At 52.4% G+C, this 17,909-nt stretch overlaps 1 protein-coding gene across 1 annotated transcript; it reads left to right on the forward strand.

Annotated features, from left to right (window-relative positions):
* The first annotated feature begins 9,834 nt into the window (after nucleotides 1-9,834).
* Nucleotides 9,835-15,467, forward strand: LOC111151082 (H2.0 like homeobox). Its single transcript, XM_022508832.1, has 4 exons — nucleotides 9,835-10,907; nucleotides 11,685-11,864; nucleotides 12,624-12,808; nucleotides 14,637-15,467. Exons 1-4 carry the CDS (start codon nucleotides 10,316-10,318, stop codon nucleotides 15,129-15,131), a joined length of 1,452 nt encoding a protein of 483 aa, XP_022364540.1. The 5' UTR covers nucleotides 9,835-10,315; the 3' UTR covers nucleotides 15,132-15,467.
* Nucleotides 15,468-17,909: the final 2,442 nt, after the last annotated feature.

Raw genomic sequence — 17,909 nt, forward strand, 5'->3', positions numbered from 1 at the left:
GAGCAGATCAGAAAGATAACAGGTGTCTGCGATATCTGCTTAATCCTTTCTCTATGTACATGTGTGTATAAACATAATTCAGCTTACGTTGTTAACAAAAAGATTCTAACGTGTAAAGCACATTCCTATACAGATCATAAAGCTTCTCCTAACCTTCAATTTTTCATGATACTGATTGCATGGAGAAAAGGGGATCTTACTTACTGCTTTCCATTTTTCTGCTTTATATTGATACATATTGATACTATATTTACATACTACTATATAAAACCAAGCATCTCAGAGAAGGGGAAGACCCACGTTTGAGAAAGCAGGCTCGCCCAGTAAATAAACAGCCCCATTCAGTGGTTGGAATTAAGGACATTGTCAAATCACAAGTATAAGGAGTGGAGGGAACATTGTTCCCCATCTCTCTGTTGATTTGGTTGTTTATGTGGCCCATGGAAGATAGGCAGCCAAAGATGAAGACATCAGATGGGAGACAGTAAAACAAACCAACCTAGAGAGGAAAGCAATGAGCCAATCCGTTATGTCAACCATTAATTGCTCCATACGTGTTTCCTGAGCCCCTAACATGTATTTGGCACTTTACTAACTTCACAGACATAGGCCCTGTCCTTCTAAAGTTCAGAGTGTGTTGTGGATTGGTGGAGGACAGGTAGTAAACAAATGATGGCAAACGTGATGGGGACTAATTCAAAAAAGGTGCTTAGAACTACGGGGGGCAGCAAAGAAGGTGCAGACTTCACTTAGTTGGAACCAAAAGGGGCTTCTTTAGGACATGTCATGTAAAAGCTGGAAGAGAAGTGGGAGTCAGCTAGACAGAAGGGGAATGGAAGGGGAGGCCGCTCCAGCATCAGGAGACGGTGCCCACAAGGGCCCCACGGCAGAGAGAGGGGCGGTGTGCTCAGAGTCTAGAGAAGGCCGACTCAGGTGTCAGAGTGTAGACTGGAGTTGGTTGGGGGTCGGCAAGGGGACAAGGTCTTAATCATGCAGAACGTTGTAGGTAACGTGTAGGGTGAAGGCGTGTGTGCTGAGGCTGGTGGGAAGCCACTGCAGGATTGGGGACAGAGGAGTGATACGACTGTAAGGGAGTTGTTAAGAGAACACTGGGTTTGTAGAATATGGAACTATGGAAGAGAGGCACGGGTGGCTGCAGGGAGGCGGGTGGGAAAGCTGCCAGGGTGGTTCAAAGGAGGGATGATGGTGGCCTGGGCTGAGGTGGTGACCAGGTGATAGAGCAACATGGAAAGATCTTAATGTCCTTGAGAGCTGGAAGGATGTAGGGAATGAGAGAAAGAGTCCAGGATGATGATCAGGTTTTGGTCTGAAAAAAAAAAAAGCCAAACCATACCAGACCAAAAAAAAAAAAAAAAAAAAAGTACCTTTTGGCATCCAACTCTTGATTTTGACTCAGGTCATAATCTCAGGGTTGTGAGATGGAGTCCTGAGTTGGGCTTCGAGCTCCATGGAGAATCTGCTTCTCTCTCTCCCCCTCTGCCCTCTCCCGCTGCACATGCACACACGAGCTCTCTCTCTCTTTCTCAAACAAATAAAATCTTAAAAAAAAAAAAGATTTTATTTATTTATTTGACACAGAGAGAGAGAGATCACAAGAAGGCAGAGAGGCAGAGAACGGGGGTGGGGAGCAGGCTCCCCGCTGAGCAGAGAGCCTGATGTGGGACTCAGTCCCAGGACCCTGAGATCATGAAGGCAGAGGCTTAACCCACTGAGCCACCCAGATGCCCAGCAAATAAATAAATCTTAAAAACAACAACAACAACAAAAAGTGCCTTTACCAAGAATCCTGGAGGAGAAACATTTCGGAGCAGTAAATGGTAAGCTCAGCTTAGGATAAGTTGAGTGTGAGGTACAAATGAGACAGACAGGTGGAAATTTTAAATAGATAGCTAGATAGACATGGAGAAGTCAGGGTATCATTCACGTGAACTCATCACATCAAACCAACTTTTTCTGAGAGTTTGGACTTGAATTACGTGGATATTGTCAAACCATTCATACTATCCCATGTGTGAAGAGTCACCTGCGTGTGTCGGCTTAATTTTTGCTTCCTGCTCACATGATTTCTTAGCTAAGATAAGTCCTCACTTAGCAGTGTAAGTCTTTATTGAGATGTTAGTATTTTGGAAATAAAACTTCTTTATTTTGGAGATTTTGAAAGACACAATGAACAAACAATCCACTGAGGCCCAATTAGGGGATTGAAGGGAAGGAACTAATGTCCTAAATAGCAGCTGGTCTATTTATTTTTATTATTTTTATTTATTATTATTTTATTTAGTATTATTTTATTATTATCTATTATTTTTTAAAAATAATTTTCTTTTCTTTTTTATTTGATTTTTTTAAAAGATTTTATTCATTTGACAGACAGAGATCACAAGTAGGCAGAGAGGCAGGCAGAGAGGGAGAGGGAGAAGCAGGCTCCCTGCTGAGCAGAGAGCCCAATGCGAGGCTCAATCCCAGGACCCTGAGATCATGACCTGAGCTGAAGGCAGAGGCTTTAACCCACTGAGCCACCCAGGTGTCCCTTGTTTTCTTTTTTAAAAAAGATTTTATTTATTAACTTGAGAGAGAGAGGGCACAAGCTGGGAGAGGGGCAGAGGGAGAAGCAGGCTCTCTGCTGAATAGGGAGCCTGATGTGGGGCTTGATCCCAGGACCCTGAGATCATGACCTGAGGAGAATGCAGACCCTTAACTGGCTGAGCCACGTAGGCGCCCCCTATAACGTTTTAGATTAAATACCTTACTTGTGTTTTATTTTCTAACAAGTGAGGGTCTTGAAATACTATTATGTGCCAAACTTTGCCTTCCTTACCAGGCTAATGGCCTTCTCCACTCACCAAACCATGCTTCTGTAAATATTTCTGTTTCGTAAATACTTTCTCTGTTTTGTAAATACTTTGGAACCTAAGAGCTTATTTAAGTGTGCCTCATTACGAAGAAACACAACAATCAGCCCTGAGTTCGGAGGGACAAACTCACACACAACGGATCACGTTGAAGAATGAGGAGTATTTTGTGGGAGGTTCCCCATTAAGGAAGCAGCCCTCAAGGGAAAAACCATAAAGCGGGTGTTCAATTAGCCTCGGGCTCTTCCTCTCCGAATTTGTGACTAAACATGATGATGTTTGTGCTCCAGTACAACGGGTAACAGGAACTGATTAAAGATGGTTTTTCCTACCTCCTAAGCATCTGTCACTTCTTCCCCTGATCTCCATCAATACCTACCACCTCCGCTTTAGTTTAGGCTATCTCTGTGTGTGGTGGGACCGAAGTTCTGCAGCCAGGCTGAGCTAGGTCCACACCGGTTAGTAGGAGGATCCCAGGTCAACTGAAGTCTTTTGTAAACCCAAGCTCGCCTTTCTGCTTCTCTAAGACCCCAATTCTCTTTCAAGACCCCTAAAGGCTAGTATTATAAGCCTTTGTAATACCTATGGCTCAGCCTGTATCTAAAAGAAATGACTGTATAATGCAGTTACACTCTTTGTAGAACTGAGAGCTTTGAAAGTGAGAGATTATTCTTATTGGGTAGTTCGACAGGGCATGGAAATCCTACAGAACTATTTGGTGCTGGTGGGAGAAAGTGTGTGGATACCCATTTAGAGCAGCTGTAGACAGAGATCAGACTCTGGAAAAACCAAAACGCCATCCTCTCATCCCCCTCTTTAGTGTCCGGCAAGGAGCCTGTGTCCAATGCTCCCATGCTGCTCCCTGGGCACCCCCCGCCCCCCAAGCAAAGGCCTGTGTCCTTGCTTGAATCTCATGCCCAGAACCTCCTCCGGCCTTCTGGTGAAAATGATTCCTTGTCCTCAGGTATTAGCACCATAAGAATGGTCAGACACATGAATTCATAGAATGCCTCCTCTCCAAAGAAGGAATCCTCCAGGAGCAGAATTTCAGCTACCTCGAGAGGAAGGGGAGAAAAACATGGTGAACCTAGGCTCCTCCTGATACACGTGGTCACAAATTCATGGTGCGGTCACCGGTCTGCCCTTGCTCAACAGTGTTCCCGTGCCAGCCTCCGGGTTAGACCCAGTTCCATCCTTCAGCCTCTGCCTGACCCAGTGCACGTTCTGCTTGAGGGCAGGAGTCTTCCTTCTGAATGAAGGGTTTCCCCTAAAGAAATTGGCTGAGTGGTATGTCTCCCACCAATGAGTCAGAAAATGTAGCCTCTGATCCCTGCAACACCGTTTCCTAACTACATAACCTCAGGCAAGCCACTTAACCTCTCTGAGGAGCCACATCCTAGATTCAAATCAGGATAATAATACCTTCTCTGCATCCGTACGACTGGTTATTTCAAAGAACGAGTGAGATAATAAATGGGAACTGGCCTTGAGATTTGTAAAATGTAAGATATTAGTACTGAAGGGTGACAGCTTCCCTCACCCCGTCCAGTTATTTTAAACACATAATACAAGATCTTTCCATATTGCTGGCAATATGGAAGGAAACAGCTGCTGGTCCAAGCCAATTTTAGAAACACGCGTTTTCGCAAAAGGAAGAATCAACTTCATCACAACAACTTTGCTGGCACAGGACAGGCATTGCAGACCACGATGTAGAGATGGCCCAGCAGGTGTCAGCAGAGAACCAAGTTTTGGTACTCCGCAGGCTCGCCGAGGGGTGGAGGGGACACTGGGGCCTGGCGGCTGGGACAGTGCTGGCAGGAGTCTGCCCGGTCCAATCCTGCTGGGCTGCGGGTGGGCAGACTGGGACCAAGAGGTGGAGACAACCCTCCAGCCCTACCTACGGAGCTCTGGTTGGCTCCCTTCCAGGAGTCCCTCCCATTCCTGAATTGGACAATTCCGTGCCCCTCTTCCGTCTTCAGGACGTGTGCTATCACTTGGAAAACTTGTGTCAAAGGAACAAAAGGTTTTGTTTCTTTACAGAAACATAACTTTGGAAGTGATTTCCCCTTTCCCTCTCAACACCAGAATTGTTTTGAATGTATGATTTTTCACCTACACTTCCTTCTCCTTCTTTATCATTCAGCTCACTCACTGGAAACCAATCCCCAGCTATTCAGATGCGGTAACTCAGATAAACAATGCAGCTTTCACAAGGCTAATGCATTGAGCGTGGCAAGCGCTGTTTCAGAAACCAAACAGAGCCTGTTGAATGAAGTACCAAATCTTATGTGTTAAAGATGGCCTCTCGTAGTTTACTCTTATGGGGACATGATTTCAATGCAAATATATGTGAGTCTACGTTACAGTGTGCCATGTTGAAATGGGTCCTACTATTAGGTTTTATGAGGTCTGAGGTCTTTCCTGGCTGGGTTTGGTGAAGGTGACTTGGAGAGACGGAGAGACAGCTCTTTGCAGTAGGATAAAACCCCAAACTGCTTGCTTGCCCTTCTCCCTAGTCTCTAAGACCGCCAGTGAGTCCACAAGTGTGTGTGTATATTGTGTATGTGGTGGGGGGCAGTGGTACATATGTGTGCAGTCGTACCTCTTAGTGATGGAAGGAAGGACGTGTGTGAAAAACTCTGTAAGAGGGAATGGCAAATGATCAGGCCCAGAAGGTTATCTGAGGCTCTGAAGCCAGATCTGTGGGCAGGAGGTCAGGGGCACGGCCATGATTACATAAAGAGATGGCCATCTACCAGTCTCCCACACCTGGGCAATGAGAAAAAGGCAAAGGAAGAAATTAGTGGTTATGGACCTTTTGGTCCTATTGCATTGTTATCTGCCTTTCCTACCCCATATCAAAGTCTAACTATCTTCAGAAAAACTCAGGAACTCTAGTTCTGGAAGAACTAAAGTCTCCAGGAAAAGGGATTAGGGGCTGCTTAGAATAATACAAAGTGTGTGTGTGTGTGTGTGTGTGTGTGTGTGTGGTCTCTAGAGTCCTAATCTCCAGTATGTAGCATCCACAAGGAACAGAGCTCCCATACCCACAGCTTAATGTGAGCACTGAGCCCCACAGTCTATAAATCTTGAGTTGGAAGAATGAAGGCAGAATACAAGCAGATTCCCGCATTACTGGTAATCTCTCTATCCTCAGCTGGGTAGCTATGTTTCCTTCTCTTTCCGGACTGTGAATATTTAATTATTTCCTTCTTTGTCTTTGAAACCAGGAGGTACCGTGATTGAAATAACATTCAAAATAAAGGGGTGTGGAAGAGTCCCAAGTCCACAGAGCAACTGCCTTGCACATTATTTTGCCTAGCATGTACAAAAAGAAGAAGAAGAAGGGAAAGGAGAAGGAGGAGGAGGAGGAAGAGGAGGGGGCAGAGGGTGAGGAGAAAGGAAAAACAAAAGGGGATAGCAGATCTGGACAGCTCAAGCCCTCACAGAGTTAGGTTACTTCAATAAACAAAGGTCAACAGTCACTCTCTTTGAGCTTCTATGCTCAGTTGGTGTGTATTTGCGTCCTGGGGTTTAGGACAAGAATTTGCACTGGTGATTTCAATATGGGGGGTGTAAAGACAGGGACAACTAAAGGGTAAGGGGACCCATCTCTTACTCCCATCAATGCATTGACCTCTGATTTAGGTCCCTTCTTTCAATCCTAGGTCCCTATAAGCAAAAGTGTTCCATTACAAAAGGGGCCTTATCTGGCATTGTCCACTCCCAGTATGTGAAATCGTTTTTTGTTGTTGTTGTTGTTGTTTTTTGGCTGTGCGTCTACCCAGCAGAAGAGAAGGGGAGAGTTGAATGCATTAAAGACAGCCATCAGAACTGATCAAAACCCCCTGCTCTTGTGGTCTTTTAGTATCAACAACTACTTCTTTTGCTCTATTTTCAATTGTAATTGGCCAGCACAGCTTTGCATCCTCTGACGAAATTGTCTTTACAGATGAGCTTCCTCAAAGACAGCGCGGCCCCATTTAAGCTCAAGTTGATGCGGCGAAGTGAGGCGCTCTCGGCTCCTGTTGGAGAGGGGAGCCTCGCGGCTACCAGGCCCCGGGAAGCCCTAGCCTCTCTGCCCCCAGAGCGTCCCCGCCCGTCTCAATTGCTCTGGACCAGTTCATTTCGCCACAGCTCGGAGCCGCTCGGAAAGCAAAGATTAAAGGGGAAAGTCGCAGCTGTATATTTATATTTTCATTGCTAGAAGGGAATTGATTTCCGTGCATTTATTTTGGTAGTTGTAATACACAAGGGCGGATTTGCGTCACCCGAGCAACTTGTCGGTGGAGATAAAGTTGCACAAATATTGAAAGGGGAAGTGCTAGGAGTCATTATAGAGTTTTTCTCCGGAAGAAATAAGGATTTCTGCAGTATCCTAAAATACTAACGCCGCTTCTATTTTGAGACCAATCTCGCAGGCACATCCGCTCATTTAGTACGAGTTTGAGCCCATCAAAAAAACAGGAGATGACCTGAACTCCGGCGAGCCCGGGGTTTCCTGCTGCTTTCTTGGTTCTGGGGGGTGGGTAGTCAGGAGGAGGGGAGTCAGCGGGCTCCGAAGAGGGCGAGGGGCCCACAGCCTTGAGACCTGATCCTGGGGAAGGGGTGTGTGTCGGGGGTGAGGGGCGGTGGGGGAAGCAGAGGGTCCTTCCACAGGTTTCCTTTTTGGCCTTTCCCTCCAGGTGGCCCGGGTGGTGCCGGCACGGTTGCAAAGGACCCGAGGGCCTGGAAGAGCAGGGGCGCGCGCAAGAAGTTGCAATTTAGAACCAAGCCGCGGCCTTTCGGGGACACAGAGGAGGAGCGCGCAGCCGGGCTAGGAGTCCGCAGGAGAACCCTGCTCCAGGGTCTCGGCTCCGCCCCGCCTGCCCCTGGCTCCGGGCCTTGAAATGCTACAGAAGCGGGTCGTGGATGCCTCGGGACACCCAGAGGGTCCACGTTCCGCCTAGACTGCACGCAGCGCCCACCCCGAGAGTCTTATTGGGGGCTGAAGGCAGGGGTGAGGCCTAAATATGCCTCCTTTAGAACCTTGAGTTTGAACTTAGGCGCTGCTGATTGAATGTTTGCAGTCAAACTGGAATTAGAAGTGACACTAGAAAAAAGAAGAAAAGGGGGTTTATGCCCGTTCTCACACACACTGGCGCTGGTGACTGTCCCTGGGATCTGTGAAGGCCTCACTCTTCCAGCGGAGTCCCCCAACAGTCCCTGCCCCTGTCTGCAACACCCCCACTGGGGCACTTGAAGAAGGATCCAATGCCCCAAGCGGCCTTATACCTGTCACTCCTTTGCCTCTGGCTAGAAAGGGGTCTGGTCTTCCTGGATCTCTTGCCCCAGATGCCAGTGTCCTCAGGCGATCCAACCACTTCATATCATCTCTGGAAATAACATCTTTGTCCCTGCAAGTCACGAAAACCCTTCAGTAAAAAAGCGACCTAGAGACGGAGAAAGACAGGGAGCTGATGGAGGCACAGGTAGGGGACAGGCGTGTCCCAGGGCTGCCTCGAAGAAGGGATTGATCACTTTCCTGGAGAAAGTCAAAAGCTTAAAATGACAGCATCTGCCACAAGAGGCCAGAAATGACTAGAAATAAATTTAAGCAGCCCAAATCCTGAATTTGACCTAGGTATGGCAAATTCAGTTGCCTTCCTGGGTTGATTTGGAAAGACCTCTTTGGGACGAAGTGAAATAAGAAATGTCACAGAAGCTTTAATGCAATTGTATTAAAAGTCTTTTGGGGGGAGGGAGACATGCGACAGAAGCACAGAAGTTCAATTAAGAGATGCTTATTAGGGCAATCGAAAACAAAAGATTACGTGGTTTCATTATTGTTATTATTTTATTTTCTTCCTGAAAATGTGCAGGAAGAGCTCATCTGGGTGGCCTGTGGTTTGTTTGGGAGAGGGGTGGGGAAATCCATTCTGACCGTAATTTAAAAGAGAACGAATTCTTAAAACAGAGATGTTGATGTTGCAGAAAACCCCACTACATCCACTCTGCGCTCTAAAGACCCAAAGCACGAATGGACGGCGTTGGTCTCCACTGCAACTTCTTCTGCGACCAGGCCCAAGGGGTTCCTGGGGAAACAGTCACTGAATTGAAAGTAGTATTTAACCCCAAGGAAATGTGCACTTGCAAAACAATGGACCCCACGTGATCTGGGGATGTGGTGGAGCTGGGAGGGTGACATTTCCCACAAGGTGCAGCAGAGAAGGGGACGCGCGTGCCGCTTTCCCGGGTATCGGAGGGCGGCCTGTTTGGTTGTAGCTTGAGGCTCGGGAGAGGGTTTGGCTGCGTCCAAGGGAGAGGTTCGGAGACATCCATCTTATTTTGTTTGAAAAGTTACTCGTCCAAATTGTCACTGAAGCTAATTGGCGATCGCCCCTCCCCTCCTCCGTGAGGATCTCCGAGGCTGCGAGGCGGCCGCAGGGCTAAACTGGGCGGGGACTTCGGACCCCAGCTTTCCCGCGCCAGAGCTCAGAGCGGAGCCGCTCGGCAGCGGGAGCCCACGAAGGAAGAGGACGGAGAACGGCAGAGCGAAGACAAATCAGGCCCGAGTGAAGTCAGGAGGAGGGAACCTAGGGGGCCGCCCCCGTGCTCCAGGAGGCGGGCTTTGCACCCGTGAAAATACACGGGAGCACCAGCCACTCTGGGTAAAAGCTAGCGCTGGGACCAGCTCTCTACGTCCGATATCGGTCTGGAGCTGCAGACGTTAGCGGAGGGTCAGAATTCCTTGGAGGCGCCGCCCGGGCCGTTACGCGCGGGACCGCGCTTAGCCCACGCAGCAGCAGCAAACACTTTGGCGTGGCCGGGGCGTGGCCGAGGCGGTGGGCCACGCCCCCTTTCCCAATTCCCCCCACTCCCCGCTCCCATTGGTCACGAGGATGGCCAATGAGCGCTCGGTTCGAGGTCCTACCCTGGGTCTGACTCCAAAGCTCCTGCCAAAACTTTGGGAGTTTTTAGAGAGGAGTTTTTTTTTTTTTTTTTTTCCTTTTTTTTCTTTTTTTTTTTTTTTTTAAACTAACGGATTATTATTGTTGTTGTTTTAAATTTAGCTCTTAGGGCTTAGCTGTTTGGGTTTTCTTTCGGTGCCGGCCCCTGTCTCCCCGGCTTCCCCGGCGTGTGCGGAGCCGCGGCCCCCGCCGCCCAGCCGCTCCAGCGCCCCTCGCTCGCCTCCAGCCCGCGGGGAGCGCGGGCGCCGCGCTGCCTTTAAAGTGAGACCAGGGGCCGCGGCTGTGACCGGCCGGGATCCGGGCCTCGCCTCTTCCCTCGGCGCTAGGGCTCCCTGGCCTGTGTTCGGTGCGGACAGAGAAGCGAAAGCGGATCGTCCCCGGCTGGACCGCCGCTGGCCCCGGGACTCAGCGCTCTCCCTCCGCGCACCCACCCACCCACTCGGCCGGGCCCGGCCCGGCCGCGGCGGCAGCTCGGCGCACCCAGCCAGAATGTTCGCCGCCGGGCTGGCTCCCTTCTACGCCTCCAACTTCAGCCTCTGGTCGGCCGCCTACTGCTCCTCGGCCGGCCCGGGCGGCTGCGCCTTCCCCTTGGACCCCGCCGCGGTCAAGAAACCCTCCTTCTGCATCGCAGACATCCTGCACGCCGGCGTGGGGGAGCCAGGGGCGGCCGCGGAGGGTCTGGCGGGGGCCTCGGCCGCCGCCCTCACCGCGCATTTGGGCTCGGCTCACCCGCACGCCTCTTTCCAAGCGGCCGCCAGATCCCCGCTTCGACCCACCCCCGTGGTGGCGCCCTCCGAAGTCCCGGCTGGCTTCCCGCAGCGGCTGTCTCCGCTCTCAGCCGCCTACCACCACCATCACCCGCAGCAACAGCAGCAGCAACAGCCGCCTCAGCAGCAGCAGCCTCCGCCTCCACCCCGGGCTGGCGCCTTGCAGCCACCGGTCTCCGGGGCGCGGGTGGCTCCAAACCCCCCGCACAGCGGCTCGGCCCCGGCCCCCTCTAGTAAGGACCTCAAATTTGGAATTGATCGCATTTTGTCTGCAGAATTTGACCCCAAAGTCAAGGAAGGCAACACGCTGAGAGGTAGGTCTTGGGCGAGAGGCTGCAGGCCTCTTACCACGGCCCTGGCGCACTCACTCCCCGGTCCCAGGGCCATTTGGGATGCCTTCGAGTATTTGCACAATTAAGGACAAACGGGTAAAATGAGGGACAAGTGAGTGAACTGTAAGAAGACTGTGAAACGATAGGTTTAAAACTCACCTGCTCCGCGTTAAAAAAAAAAAAAAAAGATTCCAGGGATACTTTAAAAACGCACGTTCCGGAATCATTACTCATAAAAATCGTTGGTCTAAATATTTGCTGAAATGACTATCATCTGTCTCTTGAATCTCGTATGGAGAGAGAGAACTATATTAATTTGAGAGGGAAAGCCCTTTTGGGGAACACTTTCTCTTGCATTTATCTGATTTCTAGTGAAATTCCACTCAAGGAATGTAGATAAACAAAATAGAGTCTCGGCTCCCAAGAGAAGGCAGAGTTGGGGCTCCTTCACGGGGGAGGGGGCAGGTCTGTGGAATTCTCGCCAGGCACCTGGAAGTGACTTCCTTTTGGCCGTTTTATGCAAAGCCCTTCCTTGCTGTACGTGTGGACTGTGGACGTAGACCTATGGGCTACACGCAGGAACACTTTGCGCATCGCCCCTTGGCCACTGTCGGGAGAGAGGGGTTTTGGCGCGGAGACAAGGGTCTCTCGTGACTTTGCTCCAGGAAAACCCAGTCGAGGGGGATGGGAGGAACAACTCAGCCCGAGAGTGTGATTTTGCCCGAGGTGTAACCGGCTCTTCTTTTCCCTCCTCTCCAGACCTCACCTCCCTGCTAACCAGCGGGCGGCCCGCAGGGGTGCACCTCCCCGGCCTGCAGCCCTCCGCCGGGCAGTTCTTCGCGTCTCTAGATCCCATTAACGAGGCTTCTGCCATCCTGAGTCCCTTAAGCTCGAACCCGAGGAATTCAGTTCAGCATCAGTTTCAAGACACGTTTCCAGGTACGGAAACCCTCCCAAGCGACGGCTTAATGGGGCAAGTCGACTGACTCAGGAGTGACGCCTCACGTGGCCCCGTCTGTGCCCCAATCCCGGAGTTGGTGCAGGAGGCTACCAAGTCCGGAGACAGAAACCGAAAGAGTTCTCAGATAGCTAGCTCGCTCTTCCGTCGGCTCCCTGGGGGCAGGGAGGTGGGGGGCCTGGGGGTGCAGAGAAGGTGTGTGCGTGGGCGGGCGGGGTGGGGTGAAGGGGCTTTCCCTAGTCTTTTCGCCAGAGAGTGGCTTGAAAATGCAGCAAGAGGTGTTGCTTTTTAACATACACAGAGTTAGGAGTGACCTCGGACACTTTGTCCAAGGAGGTTCCGTCTTGCAAGAACACGTTGGCAAGAACGTGTACATACACACACGTACACACACGAGAGTCAAAGCTGTCATCTCCCCATCCTTCAGGCCCAAGGGACATTTTCGCATGCCCCAAAGGCCACGTGTTAGGTTTATGTTTTTTCTTTGGAATTAATCGACAAAGCGCGGGACTTCTCCACACCACCCTCGCTTTCGGCCTTGAGCCTGAAGTCTTAAGAGCTGTAGGATTCCTTTTTAGAAAGGCCATTCCAGGTCTGCGTGAAGGGCTCTCTGAATGGGGGCCGCTGTTCACGCAAAACAGTCTAAAGCAGCACGGCGAGTCCCGGGCCCGCAGAGCACGGACGGGGGCACTGACGGGGCCCCCTGTCTTTCTCTTGCTCCCGCTACCGCCGGGCGGCAGGTCCCTACGCCGTGCTTACGAAGGACACCATGCCGCAGACCTACAAAAGGAAGCGCTCCTGGTCGCGGGCGGTCTTCTCCAACCTGCAGAGGAAAGGCCTGGAGAAGAGGTTTGAGATCCAGAAGTACGTGACGAAACCCGACCGAAAGCAACTGGCCGCGATGCTAGGCCTCACGGACGCCCAGGTAAGCCGGCTCGGGCTCCCGCGCCCAGCCCCCTCGCGGGGTGGGGGGCAGCAGCAGCGCGGCCTGGCCCCAGGCCTCCCTCCACCCCGGCCCACTCCGCGTTTGCCGGGGAAACGCATGATCTTGGATTTCTGGAGACATTGTAGGCATCGAAACTTGAGTCTGGAAGAGGGGGGGATGGGAGGGAAAGAAGGACGGAAAGAATAGCCCATCCCCAAAGATGTATGTCAACAAGTACAGCCTGTTTATTTTGGCCAACAGGCGAAAGAACCGCGGAGAAAGCAAATAGGCCGCGGGAGATAATTATGTACTCGACTGTAGTGCCATTCGCTGTAGGAGGCAGTTTATTTCGGAAGAGATAAAAATCCAAAGTCAAGAGATTGTTGGTTTCTTTCTTTTTTTTTTTTTCTCCTCCCGTCCTTCCTCCCTCCTCCTCCTGCTGCTGCCGCTGGATTGTGAAATCCCCATTTGTGAGGAAGTGAAAACATCATTTCAAACGGAATGACTTAGCCCCAGCAGGGCCAGGAGTGCACACAGCAGCAGCCACAGTCCCGCCGACTTTCTAACGGCATAAGCTCTCAAGAAAAATCTGGGGGGGGGGGGGGGGGGAGAGAGAGAGAAAGAAAGAAAGAAAGAAAGAAAGATTTTCTTAAAACACCCAAGAGCGTTTCAGCAGGTTCTGTCTCCTTGAATTTTTTTTTCAGGACAATGGCGAATCTGCCGTGTTGGAGTTCAATTTCTGAATTCAATTTTTTTTCTTTTCTCCAAGAACTGGACTTTTTTGGGGGGGTGGTTTGAAAATAGAAGAGTCACCATTCTTCCAAACCCCACAGCGGTGACCTTTGCTCCCTGGGGGTTCAATGTTCTGAGTAGGGCAGAAGTCAAAGGCAGGTACCTTTTCATAGCTCCTTTAGGGTCCCCCTCGCCCCCCCCCCCACCTTGTCTTTCTGTCCTCCATTACACAGCTCCCCTCCCCAACACACGGTGGAAGAGCCCAGCCGTTTTCCACCAGCTGTGGATGTTATTTTTAAAAGGGAAGCTGGGACTTGTGTGAACAGCACTGGGTCCCCCAGGGGACTGTATATATTTATATAGATTATCCACCCCATCCCTACCCCCTTCCTTCACTTTGCACAGGTTTAATGCGGGCATATTCTAAGGCTGCAGAAGGAGGAGTTCATCCCAGCCAGGGGCAGGGTCCTTATCAGCTTCTGAGTACACACATGCCAAGGAAATGCTCCTCTACTGATGGTCCGGCAATGCCCCCACCCCAGTGGGATTAACTCTTTGAACCCACTTTTCCCTCTGTGTTTCCCACGGTTTCTCTTTAAGAATTGCTTTTGTAGAAACTTGTCTTGGGTGCTGGCAGTCGAGGAGGGGACCAGCTTTGCAGGAATTCTTAACATTGGTTCACCAAACCCTTAAAATCCTGGGTATTTTTTTTTTTTTTTCTGGGCCAAGGGTCCATAACTTAATCAGATTCTTGGGGAGTCCTGGCTCAAGTGGGGTTAAGAAGCATTGATTTAGAACAGAAATCGCTTCGTTTGAGGGCGAGGTGCAGGACTCCGCCTTTCGGAAAGCATCCAAGTTATTTCAGGACCCGGTCTGGAGGGCTACATTTTGAGAAACAGTTCTCGTGGGTTCCCTAGGCGAGGGTCCCCGGCGATGTCGTTGTTTTCCTGGGCTGCCTCCCGGCGCCGGAGCCGAGCCCAGTGCCCAGTGGCAGAGGTACTGGGGCCCCGGGCTCCAGGCTGCGCGCGAGCCGAGCGTCGCGAGCCCACGTCTCATCTCGGTGTCCCTTCTTGTCTTCGCACGTGCTGCGGCGCAGGTGAAGGTGTGGTTCCAGAACCGGCGAATGAAGTGGCGGCACTCCAAGGAGGCCCAGGCCCAGAAGGACAAGGACAAAGAGGCGGGCGAGAAGCCGTCGGGCGGAGGAGCGGCTGCGGACGGCGAGCAGGAGGAGCGGAGCCTCAGCCGCTCGGAGGGCGAGGCCGAGAGCGAGAGCAGCGACTCCGAGTCTCTGGACATGGCCCCCAGCGACACGGAGCGGACTGACGGGGCCGAGCGGTCTCTGCACCAGACCACGGTCATCAAGGCCTCGGCAGCGGGCGCCCTCCTCCCGGCCAGCGGCTGTGGGAGCGCGGGAAGCGGCGGCGGCAGTGGCGGCTTCAGCTTCGCCAGCCTCGGCGGCGGCGGCGGCGGCGGCGGTGGCGCGGGGAGCGGGGGCGGCGGCGCCTCGGAGCTGCTGCCGGCGCCCCAGCCCACCCTCAGCGGCGCTCCGCAGAGCCCCGAGCCCTCCCAGGCACCGCTGGGCGGCCCGTAGACTGCACGAGGCAGGGCCCCGGGGCCCGCGTGCCGCCCCCAGCCTCCCAGGGTGGGCTGGATTTTGCGCCTGCTTTGTGTTGGCGGTGGGGCTGGGACCGGAGACGCCGCAGCGGAGCTACCTTGCCCAAGGTCCCAGCTGCCCATCGCTGTCGCGCTGGTGCCCAGAGCCCAGGGGGCCCCGCCCGAGGACCCGGCGCCGGCCAAAACTTCTCCCCGGCAGCGAGCAGTTCATACTGTGAAGTGTCGGACGAAACAGCTTCTCCCCGCACTCCGGGGGGTTGTGGCGCAAAGACGAGCTGCACTTAGGACGCCATGAACTTGTAAATAAAATGTTTACTACGGTTTGTAAAGGCCGCTTGGTTTGCTGGGGCCGCGCAGTCGTGAAAGCCGTGGATTAGCCGCGCTGGGGGCACAGCAGGTCACAGCAGCTGGAGGTGGGGGACTAGGGCTTTTGGGATTGGCGGAAGTCCTGCAACCTCAGAGTCACCTTGCTGCCCAGATAGGCTTCAAGTTCAGAGGCCTCCTTGGCCATAAACTTTGCTTCCCCGCCACTGAACCGGTGTTCCATGACCCTGAGTGTGGCCAGAAGGCAGAGGTGGTCACAGAAATGGTTAGTCCCGTGGGGCAGATGGCCTCCCCACCCTGAGTCAGGACACTGAGTGGGCCCCTGGCCTTTCCTTTGCTAGCGAGTATCCAGACTTGGAGCGGAGAAGATGGTGAGGCAGGTGGCCAGTTTAGCCACGGTGGGTGCTTACAAAGACGGCCACTCAAAGTCCTAAGTCCACAGCGGAACTTTTAGGCAGTTCCAACACAAACCGCCCCTTGCTCAGGATGTCTAAGTGGAGGAGGTAGTGTCCTGGAGAAAAGACAGACAAATCACAGTCCTTGGAGCTGAAAAGGCTGGGCCTGAGAAAGTTTTAAAGGTGCCCAAACAACCGTGGGGCAGGGAGGTGACTTGTTCAAGGTCACACCCAGGCAATAACCCGAACCAGAGCTCAGACCTCCTGGCTCTCAAAACTGCATCTCAACCCCCTCCTCAGGCACACAGTCTTCCTTGCAGTTAAGCCCCTGGTGACGCCCAGTGAGTCTCTCCGCAGCCCCCAACCCCCAAGCAGCCAGGAGACCAGCGCCCCGTTTCCCAACCATATTGCCACTGAAATACCAGTTTTGCTTCCACACTGCAACTGGAACGGGCCATTTAAGGGTTTTCGTTTTGTTTTTCAAAGGCTGAAGACCTGTCCTCTCTTGGCTCTCCTTTCCTCAAAATGAAATGTCCGGAGTTGGTATAGAGTCCTTTTGCGAGATTTAAAAACAGACTGCCAACAAACCTGACCACGCGGGGCTGTTTGGCACTGAACTCTGGCCAGGGAACAAGGCTTCTCACAGGCCCACCATCCAGGTTAAGAGTTGGTTCTCTGGTAGGATGTCTTTCTGTAGAGAGTGGGATGCTCAGGTCAGCTAGCCCGGGACACATCTCAGTCCCCTGGCTGGAGTGAGGAGGCTCCTAGTGGCTCCCAGATCCGGCTAGCTTCTTCCCCATTTTAACTCACTGACTTGCGCACATTAGAAGACCTCCATTTTAGAGTAGAGGCCCCAGATTTAGCCTTTGCTGACCTGGCACGGCACAGGGGTGCAAGGCTGGCCATTCCCTGCCCCAATCAACCTCCCAGCCTCCAAATGAAGCTGAACTCCTAGAGGAATGTGTGTAGTGGGGAGGGAAGTGGGAGCGATCAGGGTGGTCCAGTGGAGGAAGGAGAAAAGAGAGGTAGAGGGCTCTAGAAGGGACCTCGAGTTAAAAGGGAATGTGAGCCAGCTATTGTCTTTAAATATGCCCCCAGTTTCCCAGCAGAGCAGCCTCCACACCTGCTTGGGTTCTAGACTTTGGGGGGGGGCGTTCTTCCACCATTCCACAAACTCCGCTGCCCAAACAGCAGGATTCTCCCCATACCTCAGTTTTGCCTTCACTATCGAGATTACTTTCCTTTGACCCCCGAAATATTGAAATTCTGTAACCAGGACATCCCAAGGTCGTGGAATTTTGAGACACTTAAATCCGGAGCTGGCATTCAGGAGAATCTAGTACGGGAGCTCAGCTGGGAAGGAGAACTGGGGAGGAGTTGGTGCTTTAGGCACTGGGCAGCTACTCTGCCTCTCACAAGGCCCTCGAGGTGCCCGCTGCTCCAATCCCCCCTCACATTTCTCCTCCTGGGGCCCAGGTTTAAAAAGTGAAGGAAATAATCGCCCAGGACCGTAATGCTGTGATTTCAAGTACCGTTCCACTGCCAGGATCCGCTAGACCAGAGGGCGCAGCAAAGGTGGGGTACCGGAGGGAAATGCGCTGGGCGGGGAGCTCCTTGGGGTGGCACTGGGGATGCTCCTAGAGGGCTCCCAGGAGGCGCCCCTTTCTCCACCACCCCCGACCTCTCCTTGAATATCTTCCCCGTGAAACTCTAGCTGGGCTTTACCCTGGGCAGTGGAGTCCTTCCACCTTTTCATCAGGAACATGGTATCACGAGTCCAGGAGAAGTTTAAAGTTCATTTGCAAGAGGAGCAGCGGAAGGACGAAGAGCCCTCTCGAGGCCAGCCTGGTGGTGGGGAGCAAAAACCGCTTTTCGGGCCGGGTCCACTCATCCCGGGACTGCTCGCTTGGCCCAGGGATCGGGAATTTTCCCGCTGGTGTTGAGTGCTTGCAAGAGCGGCCAGGAAAGCTAGAAATTCTTGAACAAAGACAGAGATTTCTAATGCGCCCAAGAGAAAGCCGTGCGCGCTAGCTCCG

Source organism: Enhydra lutris, unplaced genomic scaffold, assembly GCF_002288905.1.
Source record: "Enhydra lutris kenyoni isolate GAN:26980312 unplaced genomic scaffold, ASM228890v2 scaffoldscaffold25, whole genome shotgun sequence".
Taxonomy (NCBI): Eukaryota; Metazoa; Chordata; class Mammalia; order Carnivora; family Mustelidae; genus Enhydra; species Enhydra lutris.

What these genes read in the sequence shown, in the direction of transcription:
- LOC111151082 (XM_022508832.1), top strand. Translation starts at nt 10,316, where the DNA reads ATGTTCGCCGCCGGGCTGGCTCCCTTCTACGCCTCCAACTTCAGCCTC. An exon ending in GGAAGGCAACACGCTGAGAG is followed by an intron (nt 10,908 to 11,684) that starts GTAGGTCTTGGG and finishes CCTCCTCTCCAG; the next exon opens with ACCTCACCTCCCTGCTAACC. An exon ending in TAGGCCTCACGGACGCCCAG is followed by an intron (nt 12,809 to 14,636) that starts GTAAGCCGGCTC and finishes GCTGCGGCGCAG; the next exon opens with GTGAAGGTGTGGTTCCAGAA.